Raw genomic sequence first — 12,113 nt, forward strand, 5'->3', positions numbered from 1 at the left:
ATGTACAGGTTAATACACAAGCCAATTGATGCAGCAAGACACGGAATTGGAAAAATACTTTAAAAACAAATCGGCAGGAGTATAAATTGCCATTTTATCATGTTAAAATGGGGGAGTCTCTTAAAGTAAATGTTCAAATTGCACGTTGCTTTGCAGGTCTGTTTTGCTGACCAGGGTTTTACAGCACAAGATCCTTTCAATAGTAGCCACCCTTGTTTGCACTGTCTGGCAGATAGCAATTATTGCTGAAGGGTATAAACATCTATTTAAAAAAAAAAAAAAAAAAAAAATCTGCATGGTCAGCAAGAGCTTTCTGACTCCAGTGATGAGATTAATCTTGTTACACTGAATGTTATAAGGCAGTCTCCCTTCTAAATACTGGTGTTGATTTAATATTTCTGCACAACTGCGCAATTCCGACACCGGCTCACTAGCTCAATAAACCTTTTGGAATAACATCCTGCCTAATTTGATTTTTGCACGTAGCTTAATGGAAGCATCCACTAAACACGAACTATGGTCACCATGACCCTTTCGTTCTTGGGGTTCATACTTCAATTGGAAGGATTGTTGATCAAGATTACGGTTTCTCTGGTGTCTGTGCTTTTGATTCATTCCTTTAATTTGGTGATATTCTTGGGCATGTGGTATAAAATGCAGTACAACTGCATGGTTTTAAACTATATAGTCCAGCCAGTAAACTCCTATTATACTGAGTCATTATAATTTATTAAAAATTGGTTAGAAATAGTTTTTCTTGAAGTTGGCATAAATGCATAATCTGGATTTGGTTCCACCTGCATTCATGTCATCAAATTTTCTAAGATGTATCTTTTTTAAAGTTGGACTTCTCATTTTCTAGTTGTTCGACAGGTGTCAATGTTGTAACTACGTGTTGCGGTTTGGACAGTTTTGTCTTTAATTATTTGTACATCAGAAGGTTTAAGAACACCCATTTCTTGTGTGCAAAGGTCAGGATTAAACCTATTACTCTGGACCTCTGGCCCCTTTAAGTTGTGTGTGTGTATTTCTGGGGTTTCCCAAAGTGGTGAAGTCTTTACGCCTACAATAGGTACAAGTTAATAAGGCAGGAAGGGTTTTTCCCAGTCTCCCAACTCTTTTATTTTCTACAATAACTGCTATGGGACACCTATAGAGATGGTGTTGGGCTTGGAACCCCTCTCAGACCAGATGGTATGAGGGGGCTTGACAGCAACCCAAAGGTTTTTCTAACTTATCAGACAGATCTTTGGTTCTTGGGGTCTTCTAACTGCTGCTTTGCATGTTACTAGCCCAGGACAGGAAATACTGGTGTGTTTTTGGCCTTTACAGACATGCCACGCTTTGTGTATGTTACTCTACTCAGTGCCAAGGCAGGTGGGTGGGGAGAAAAATGTCGTCATAATTTCTGGAATGTTATCCCCTTTGTGTACTTTTGTTTTTTAATGCGGTTGACTATAGTCGCTACAAGATCTGTGTAGTGAAACTTCCTCCTTAGGAGGCTCGTGGGAAGTACCTTGTAAGTTTAGACGTCCCCTTCACCTTGATTACTCACTCAAGGTGAGAAAGACCACCTGCAGGACATGTTTAGATAAGCTCAATGGGGCATGCCCAGGTGCAAATCTTCACATCAACTGTCCTGAGAGCACTTTTTTAGATGTTCACTCACTGGTTTGATGGTATATCCACAATCAGCTCACTGGAATGAGTCCTCTTTTCTGGGATTAGAATCCAATAAAAATGGAATGAGCTGGACCACCCAAGGAGGCACCAAAACCACAGGGAGAGAATTTCAACGGATGGGCCCCTACTTCCTAGAGCTTCCACCGGCCTCCCCGCCTGTGGTTACCGGTGTCCTTGGCTTTTGTCTCCTTAAAAACCTGACCAAGTCGTCTCTGAGAATGCCGAAAATCGACCATGTTACCTCTACATCGAGGACTTCCAAGACTTTTAATTTGGGATTCAACTTTTGGCACTTTGGGCGTCCTGCACTTTGATTCCTTGGGTTTCCCCTGTGGCATTGATTGAATCGACAGCGATGCCATTAACATTGATATTGAATTGTTTGTGGCAAGACTCCATTTCCAAGGGCGAGGCACCTCCACAGCAAGTTGGGAGAGGGGATGCAGTGGATTTCAACCTGTGCCATGTTTGAAGACCAAGCAATTGTTTAAGAGCAGCACTGCTGGTGCCCATTCTGCAAGAAACTAATGGTGTGTTTGGAGAAAAGTTAAGAAACTAGTTTAAAAATGAGAAAAGTGGGGGATAAACAAGAAGGTTATGCAACCTCCGAATTCACAAATGTTAAGAAAACTATTACCTTAACTTCCTGTTCAAAACTGTTTTGTTAGAAACATTCAGAATAATGTACCTAGACGCAGTGTCTTCTAAAGAGCAATGACTCATGATGTTAATAGAAACATAGAAGATAGGAACAGGAGTAGGCCATTCGGCCCCTCGAGCCTGCTCCGCCATTTAATGAGATCATGGCTGATCATCCAAACTCAGTACCCTGTCCCTGCCTTCTCCCCATATCCCTTGATCCCTTTAGCCTTAAGAAATATATCTAACTCCTTCTTGAATATATTTAATGAATTGGCCTCCACTGCCTTCTATGGTAGAGAATTACACAGGTTCAACACTCTCTGGGTGAAGAAATTCCTCCTCATCTCTGTCCTAAATGGCTTACCCCTTATCTTTAGACTGTGACCCCTGGTTCTGGACTCCCCGACCATCGGGAACATCCTTCCTGCATCTAGTCTGTCCAGTCCTGTCAGAATTTTATAAGTTTCAATGAGATCCCCTCTCATTCTTCTAAACTCCAGCGAGTATAAGCCCAATCGACCCAATCTCTCCTCATACGTCATTCCTGCCATCCCAGGTATCAGTCTGGTGAATCTTCGCTGCACTCCCTCCATGGCAAGAACATCCTTCCTCAGATAAGGCGACCAAAACTGCACACAATACTCAAGATGTGGACTCACCAAGGCCCTGTACAACTGCAGCAAGACATCCTTGTTCCTGTACTCAAACCCTTTCGCTACGAAGGCCAACATACCATTTGCCTTCTTAACCGCCTGCTGCACCTGCATGCTTACCTTCAGCGACTGGTGCACAAGGACACCCAGGTCTCGTTGCACTTCCCCTTCTCTCAATCTATTGCCATTCAGATAATAATCTGCCTTCCTGTTTTTGCCACAAGTAGATAACCTCGCATCTGCCCAATCACCCAACCTGTCCACTATGTTGAACATATTCTCTCTCTCTAACTGCTAAAATGCAAGTTTTAGCACAGGAGGAGTGAGCGTATTCAGCTACTCGACCTATTACGTCTCCATGCACGTCACATAAACTCAGTTGATTAGTGTACCCTTGCTGGAAGATACTTCAATATTAATGGGGCTTTCTGATTAAGAATTGCTTGTCATAGAGATAAAATTAATTTCCAGCTGCAGCACACATGGTGGAAAGATTTGCATGTTGTGAATGCTGAAGCCATCAGACTGCACATCTTTCAGCCTCCCTCCCAGCGCTTAAAATCTTTCCATGGACTTACCCAAGAAACAGGGATGAAACTAAGAGTAAAAAGATTATTAATTTAACATTACTTCAATTGCTGTGTCCTAAGCCCTTCACTTGTGCTTTACCTTGGTGATCCTAAAATGTACGCCTGTCCTAGTCCATAAGTTAAGGTTGTGAACAACTGTGTTGGGTGGTGCAGCCTGTTGGGATGCTTATGGTGTTGAAACTCTGGGGCAGAGTCATGTGATGGTGCTACAACACCCGAGGCCATGCCCGTCAGCATTGGCCTGTTCTCTGGTGCTTCATTAATCCCTAATGGAGTCTGGCTAGAGCGGTGGATGTGTGAGCACCTTAAGAGGAAGTTGGAAATCTGAAATAACAACAGAAAATGCTGGAAAAACTCAGCAGGTCAGGCAACATCCGTGGAGAGAAATTTGAGTTGACGTTTCGGGTTTGACCCTTCTTCAAAACTGGAGAGAAAAGGAACTAGATCGAAGGCAGGGCTGCGATCGGACAAAAGAATAAAAGAACAAGGTTGAAGAGCCAAACGGAGATCCCGTCGCAGAGAAGAGCAGAACTTCTTCAAGGTAGGCATTCCTAGAAGAGGTGTGGCAGTGGAAGTTGCCTTATCAGATCATACCCGTCTCTCATGTAAGTAAAGACCACTCCCTGCTGTTTTCACGTGATTACACAGTCTGTTAAACTCTGCAGTAGCTGACTGTTGTAACTGGGTTCCCAAGGTCATTGGCACTGGCGACAGTCTTTGTGACTGAACATTGTTCTGTGCTTGTTCCCTCACCTATTTTGGGACTCCACAGCAGATGGCCATGAAGATGCGAACTCACTTCATGGCACTTTGCATTTCCTGTTCCTCTTAAACAGGAGGTCCAAGCTGATGGGTGGGGGAAGCGGAGTGAGTAAATGCAGACTCCTAGGTTCTTCCTACTTGGAGGCGTGCATTTTTGGCTAGTATACAATCAAGCTACAACACTCTCCTTTAATGGCAAGCAGTAATCCTTTAAGAACTGTTGACTTGTCTAATTTTTGCCTCCCAGCTAACTGGCTGGAGGGAAAGTCTGGAAATGAAGGAGAAAGGCTTGCAACACAAAATTTGGTGAGGCTAAATCAGGGCTTTCAAGTGTCTTGGAACACAGGCGAGGAATTCTGCTGCTCACTGAACAAAAGTCTCTTGAAAAAACTGCAGTTCCTCCATAAATTTGTACAACTTGAGCTACCATCTGCTGCATTCATTATTAGTGACATTTTGTCAAAAAGGTACGAAAGATAAAAATACTGTACATAGCAAATGCTCAAAGTCATTTAAATACTTTTTGTGGACCGAATGATGTTTATAACTATCCGAGTTAATGATTTTGACTCCTTTTTCTCTCGAACACAGTTGGAATCATGTCTGCAAGGAGCAGGGCGTCAGCTGTGGCTTTGCATGGTATTTGGTGTGGGTGTCGGGAGGAGGAATGGTGTTGAGTTGCTATATCTGGCACATGCTCTACCTCTCAGCTGGGCATTCTTTCTTTATCCTTCTGTTGAATGTATTTATTATTTCCGCAGTAAAAGTTTGAATTTCGATTGGAAAAATAATTTTAAAAATTGAAGTTATGGTTTCACCTCGGCAATCCGAGTTTGAATCGAACCCAGACACGTGGTCAATTTGCCCCCACCTTTCCTTGTCTAAGGAGCTACGTGAAAGAAGTTTCAGCACTCTCTCTGCTCAGTTTGCAGCATTGAATTAGCAGACCACAGGGCTGGAGTGGGAAATTGTAATTGCAAGCTGATATAATAAGGCAATAGCAAAATACTGCGGATGCTGGTAATCTGAAATAACAACAGAAAATGTTGGGAGCACTCAGCAGGCCAGGCAGCATCCGTGGAGAGAGAAACCGAGTTAACGTTTCAGGTCTGGGGCCCTTTGTCAGAATAATAAGGGGTGGTTTTCTGAGATTGGGGTTGAGGCAGGTATTCCTGGAGTGGAGATGATGGATTCTACATCTAACCTGCTCCATTCCCATGCCACCCTCCAAAAATAACATGCTCAAAAATGACCAAATTGCCCATCAAGGGAGCAGCATGGAATGTAGATGCCAGTGGAAAGGTACCTCCTTTTTGGTGGTCCTGTTTGGTATAGCTATATTCGAAGTGCCTCTCTCATTTCCTTTTCCTCCTTCTCCTGTTCCTATTCTACCTCCGTCATAAGGACATATATGTGAAAATGGCCATTGTGAACCCCATAGTATGGGCTCCATGACAGAAGAGTGGGAAGCAAAAGATTTTCCTGCCTGAAACTGCTGGAAATTCAATTTGCAGAATCCTTTTTTAGTGGCACAGCTGAGGAGATTTTTTTCTAATTCCCATTTAAGGGGAGGCTAGACAAGCTTATGAGGGAGAAGGGAAAAGAGGGTTACGCTGATAGATTTAGATGAGGAAAGACGGGAGGAGGCTCGAGTGGAGGATAAACACCAGCATGGACTGGTTGGGCTGATTGGATATACAGCACAGAAACAGGCCAATGTAATGTAATGTCAAAGCCTGTGACCCCACCCACCTCCTGGGTTGACAAGTCATGCAGGTAACTTTGCCATTTCTACAGGCTTAACTTAAGTCAAATAAAGTTCTGGTGTAAATGGTGGAATTTCTGGGGCCCTATCATCCTGTCAGCTGCATACATGCACCACTTTGAATGCAGGCCCATCTTCTGCTGAAAGATATTTCTATTTTATGAAACTTGAACTTAAATTTTATTTTTATTCAACGAACAGATCTTGTGACTGATTTTGCTGATGTTTGTCCCCAGAAATACCTGTTCCTGGTATGCAAAAGTCAAGAAAATGGATGCAGAGTCCGTCTACACCAAATCTTCACCCCTTTATGTTGACTCGGGATTCCTTGGGCTTTTATGGATTCGGGGGGGGCGGGGTGGAGCTGGGGCTGCACTTGCAATAGATGCAGGCCCATTCGTGACATGTAAGTGAGGCTGGCAGAGGCCTTTCCAGCCTCCTGTTTTTTTCCGGAGTTGCGTTAATGTGTGCCCCAAAAAGCTGCTGTTGGCCTTGCCACTGGGAACCGCTCCGAGTCCGGAAGATCTGAGGGGCCTGGCAACAAACCGAAGAGAAGGCCCAAGGTAGGTTTATAAATTGTTGGGCTGATTTTCTGCAGGGACTCCAATGATAATCTGCCGCAACTTGGGGTGGAAGATCTGCAAAACCTCATGGAGCTTACATGAATGCTGTTTACACCAATTTTCTGGGGTTTCCATGAATCTACTGCCAAAGTTACAATAGGCAATTATGAGGACCTGCATGGAAATTTAGCTTTATTTACTTACCAAGCAGAACTTTGGTATCGGTTTTTCCGATTGCAGCTCTCCATGTTAATAGCCCAGGATTCCCCCGGGTGAACAGGTTCTGTGCATTTCGCCACCTGTCTAAAATGTCCAATATTTACATATGCCTGTAGCCTCCAGAAAGAAATTGCTTCGACAAGTTCAAGAATGATGCTTTGCATAGCAGATTAGAGTTCATAAAATAGTACTGGCTTCAAATGTTTAAGAAAGTTATAACACATTCAATGATATCCTAAATTAAAAGTTTCAGCAAGTTATAAAATCATTTGAACTCCTTGACTATTAAACGTCATCACACTTGGTTATAGTTTTTTTTTATCTCAAATGTTTCTTAAATGATATGGTATTGCTTCCTAGAAAGAGAATGTATGTGCATATGTATGTGTATCTCTTCATGCATGTCCAAATATGTACAAGTATTTAAATTTGATAGAGGTGTTCAAAATCATGAAGGGTTTTGATCGAGTAAATAAGGAGAAACTGTTTCCAGTGGCAGGAGGGTCGATAACCAGAGGGCACAAATTTAAGGTAATTGGTAAAAGAACCAGAGGTGAGATGAGGACTTTTTTTTACGCAGCGAGTTGTTGTGATCTGGAATGCGCTGCCTGAAAGGGCAGTGGAAGCAGATTCAATAGTAACTTTCAAAGGAGAATTGGATAAGTACTTGAAGGGAAAAAATGAACAGGGCTACGGGGAAAGAGCAGGAGAGTGGGACTAATTGAATAGCTCTACCAAAGAGCCACACAGACACGATGGGCCGAATGGCCTCCTTCTGTGCTGTATCATTCTAGGATTCTAAGTAGTTGTAGCATTTGTAAAGTTGGCAACAAATTCGAGAAGACTTCTGAGTTTTAAAATGTGATGACCAAGAGTTTCCGCTTTGGGCACAGTTGGCGATTCGGGCACAAATTGTGCTTAAAATTGGGCTAGTTTTTAAGTGGGGGTTTGTTGTTCGAGAGTCCGGTCAAACTCATTTGCATATCGTCAAACGTAAAATCTTGCACGAACCAGCGCAATCGGGCAGCGTTTTAGAACGTAATTTAAAAGAAGTGTTTGCATTAAAACCTATTTCTTGATATAAGAGTGGTCACCTGCTGCAGTTTGATTAATACAGCTGAAAATGGGCTTATCTCCAAAAATAAGCTTTTTTAATCAGTCCACCACCTGTGAGTAACCCCATTTCAAATAACTGAAAATAACTTCAAAAAACTGTACAGAACCATTAGCTAGTTACATTGGTGTACAGGAGTCAGATTGTTAGCAAATTAAAAAAATAAATTTAAAAGCTTCCAAAAGGTGCCTATTGGTGTCCTTGGGCCTAAAAAAAATCGCTTAATTTTTAGGAGCTTCCTCGAAGGCCCGTAAATGGGCACAATTAGTGGAAGCTCGCCATAGTGATTGTGATTTGGAGGTGGTTGTGGGGGGTGGCAGTTTTGTGGGCGGGGCTAGCTTCCAGCGTAATGTTTTTAACCAGCGCAAAAGATCGTTGGAAACTCAATTTACGCTGAGTGTAATTTGCACTTGAAATTTCTCGCTCTTTTGTGCCGGTTTGAGCGAGTGGGGGGGGGGGGGGGGGGTGGAAACGAGTGCCACCTCGTAGAAACACCTGTCCATTGTGGCTACATGTAGCTGCCAATCATACAAACGTTTCCAGGTCAGAGGGAGCCAGGCAAAGAACTGCTAGCACTTAACGATGGATACAAAGTTACACCAATATTAATACTTTTGTTAATTGTAACAATTGTATTGCAGTTAACAATCAAAAGTTAACCACAGACAAAATAACAACTTGTTGTTGCCCGTGGGATTCTGTAACTTGCAGAACTGTTTGAAGACAGCCACATAAATCGTGTTTGATCAGTTTGTGGAAAATATCATAACTTCAACCCAAAATGACTGATTTTTTTTGTGTCACTTTGAGTGAGCAGGTGAGCTGCTCTGAAACCACTGCTAGGTATGAGGTGTCTGGGAGAGGCCAGGGTCATCCACTTGTCCCTTTTTTTCCCCCCCCATAACGTAGCATCTGGTCTGCTGTCTTCCCTCGGTCAGCACAATTCTATATTGGGGATGTAAACAAAAAGCAAAATACTGCAGATGCTGGAATTCTTGGCGGGGGTGGGGGGGGGGGGGGCGGTAATAATAGGAAATACTGGAAATACTCAGCAGTTCAAGTTAGTTACTGTTTCAGCCCCGCCCACAAAACTGGCCAATGGACTGAAAAATGTTACATTATTTACGAAAGGGGGGAAGGGTTGGAGGAAGTACGGGTTAATTGCTGTCTCGCCCAGTAGGAGTGTTTGAAGCCCTGGACAGTTGTGTGGGAGGAAGTGAAATGGGTCGATGGTGGATCTCCTGCACTTGCATGGGAAGGTGCCTGGCCAAATAGGTGGTTTGGGCGAATGAAGAGTGCAGCAGGGCGCGGCAGAGGGAAGATCCCCTCCGAATGCTGAGAAAAGGGAAGTGGTAGATGTGTTTAGTGATGGGATTACGTTCTAGGTGGTGGAAACAGCAGAAGACAATGGCAAATTCAAAGGTTGGGAGGCGAGGACAAGGGGTACCCTATCCTGGTTCTGAGAAAAGGCAAAGGGGTAAAGGCGGAAGTACAGGAACTGGATGGACTCAGTCGAGGGCCCTGTCTACCATGGGTGGAGGGGAATCCTCAGCTAAGGAAAATTAAGGGCACTTTAGAATCTCTGGTGTAGAAAGTTGCAAACACCAATTACATCTAAACTAGAGTAATATATTGAGAAAATGCTGGAAACATTCAGCTGGTTGTTGTCATTGTTGTTTCATGTGACAGGAAAAGCTTATAATGGGATGTCTAGTTTGGTTATCCATTCGATGGTCTCTTGGGATGCCGAGTGGAGAAATGAGGTGCCCCCTGCAACAGATCTGAGTGGGCAGGTTGATGTGTTGTGCTCTGGGACTCGTGGCCACAGTCGCACTTTGGGTCGTCCTCATCTTCCACTTGCCCTGATTCAACTGGTCAGGCAGCATCTGTGGAGAGAGAAAGGCAGGGTTAATGTTTCAGGTCAATGACCTTTTCACCAGAACCCTTCACCCCACCATTCGTGGTCGTGCATTCAGTCATGCTTTAAGCTCTGGAATACCCTCCCTAAACCTCACTGTGTTGAAACGGATTCTTTTGCCCTCAGTCTGGTTCAGTACAAACACTGAGTCGAATACTGGTTGAGTTCAACAGTTGTTTTATTCTGTTGTCCCGGGAGACTTACTCTGATACAGCACAGTTCTGACTCCAGCAGAGTCTCGACAGGTTCCACCAGAGCAAGCAATCTTTCATACAGAGTACCACATTATTATACTTGCTTTTGAGAAGACATTAACACATCTTACAGTCTGCACCAATCCTGAGCTGGGCACGTACACATTTAAATTGATTTCCTGGCCTGGCAGTTTGAAATAAAGAAGTCACATTTCACTGAATGGTTTATAGTTTAGGAAATATGCGGGTAATGGTTTCACGATCACCTAATCAGTATGGTAATGCATTTTCTGATCGCCTATTGTCTGTATATCCTCTGCACTCCGCCCTACACTGTTTCCACCAGCAAGGTGTGACGTTGTGGGTGCCAGCCATATTAGCAGCCACAGATCAGTTTAGCTTTTCCCGAGTTAACATGATCATCTCTTACAATATGCAAGTGACTCAGCGATGTCGACATTGCACCACCATTTTAGGCTAACAGGGTCCTCCATTTTAGGCTAACAGGGTCCTTGGCCATGCGGAGCGAGTTGTTACCTTATTTTTGCATTCTATATTCTCAACTGCTTCTCTACCTCTCTCCTACTTTAAACCTAACTCTTTGACCAAGCTTTTAGTCACCCCTCTTAAGAGCGCCTTCTTTGTCTTGGTGTCACTTTGTCTGCTTACACCTCTGAAGTGCCTTGCGATTAAATGCAAGCTGTTGTTATTATTGATGAAACCAAATTAAATAAGTATTAAATACTGCAGAAGTCTAATTTAACTTTAAATATCTGTTCACAGGAAATTTTAAAAAAAAATCCCTGGATATGGGTGTTGCTGGCAAGGCCAACATTTATTGCCCATTCCTAGTTGCCCTTGAGAAGGTGGTGGTGAGCCGCCTGCTTGAACTGTTGCAGTCCATGTGGTGTAGGTGCTCCCACAATACTGTTAGGTAGGGAGTTCCAGGATTTTGACCCAGTGACCATGAAGGAATGGCGATATATGTTCAAATCTGGATAGTGTGTGACTTGGAAGTGGTGACGTTGCCATGTACCTGCTGCCCTTGTCCCTCTAGATGGTGGAGGTCACTGATTTGGGAGGTGCTGTCGAAGAAGCCTTGGTGAGTTGCTGCAGTACATTCTGTGGATATAGTGTACACTGCAGCCACGGTGCACCAGTGGTGGAGGAAGTGGATGTCAGATCATTAAACTCCTGTCTGGGGCCAGGCATACTGTGTGCTGCAATAACAGTGTATTTGTTGACTTGGCATGCTACTTGTGTGCGGGTGTGTGCGCACTTGTCCAGGAAATATTTTCAAGGGTCCCCAACACAGATTTGAAAACCACTTACTTTTGCAAAGGAAAGACGGCCTGTATATTTTTACTGACTTGTTATGTATCCTGTATACATAGTAATTATATTCCTTTCCTTTTCATTTTCCACAGATTAACTCTTTGTGAGATCTACTATTCGAAATGGCTTCTCATTCCACATCGCCACAGTCTCCTGCATCTTCCCAGTCTGTACCATTATCACTCTCTTCAGCAGCTCTTCCCATTCCTGAAAATATTCAGAACCGGGAGCGTTCTCCTTCACCGATGAGGGTGTTCCTCATCCCCAGCCCGTTACCAACCAGGAGGACCAGAACTGTGTCTGCGTAAGTACAGAGTGAGCCACCGTGGGGGAAAATTACAAAATAGTATCTTTTCTAAAGCAGCATAATGGCACTTCAGATAAATCTTTTAAAAGGAATGAATAAAAACCTTGAATTTCACTTTTTAAAAAAAAATACTGTATTGATAGTTACATCTCGCTGACAATTGATGGGTTGCAGCCAAGCTCGGTGTGTGGGTGCTGAAAAGATTGTTTAACATAGAGGGTTGGTTGTTTTTATTTCTTTGTAAGAATCCGGAATTGGTTTTCCTTTTTGCAGTAGAAAAATTAGAGGGTGTTGTAAAATAATACAGCTTCTCATTCAAAATAATACCTATGAATTCAGTACTTATTTTACCAGTGGAGCTCCCATGG

The 12,113-nt window shown here is 43.3% G+C and overlaps 1 protein-coding gene across 1 annotated transcript in view; it reads left to right on the forward strand.

The window, feature by feature from the left end:
* carhsp1 (calcium regulated heat stable protein 1) overlaps positions 1-12,113 on the forward strand; it is a 103,442-nt gene that overhangs the window by 49,139 nt on the left and 42,190 nt on the right. The window contains exon 2 of the mRNA XM_086000865.1: positions 11,531-11,742. Coding sequence (XP_085856991.1) covers positions 11,561-11,742 — 182 coding nt within the window. The 5' untranslated portion in view covers positions 11,531-11,560. The remainder of the gene's footprint in view (positions 1-11,530; positions 11,743-12,113) is intronic.

This window comes from Somniosus microcephalus, chromosome 11, assembly GCF_052327205.1.
Source record: "Somniosus microcephalus isolate GS21.2 chromosome 11, FLI_Smic_1.0, whole genome shotgun sequence".
In the NCBI taxonomy this organism is placed as follows: domain Eukaryota; kingdom Metazoa; phylum Chordata; class Chondrichthyes; order Squaliformes; family Somniosidae; genus Somniosus; species Somniosus microcephalus.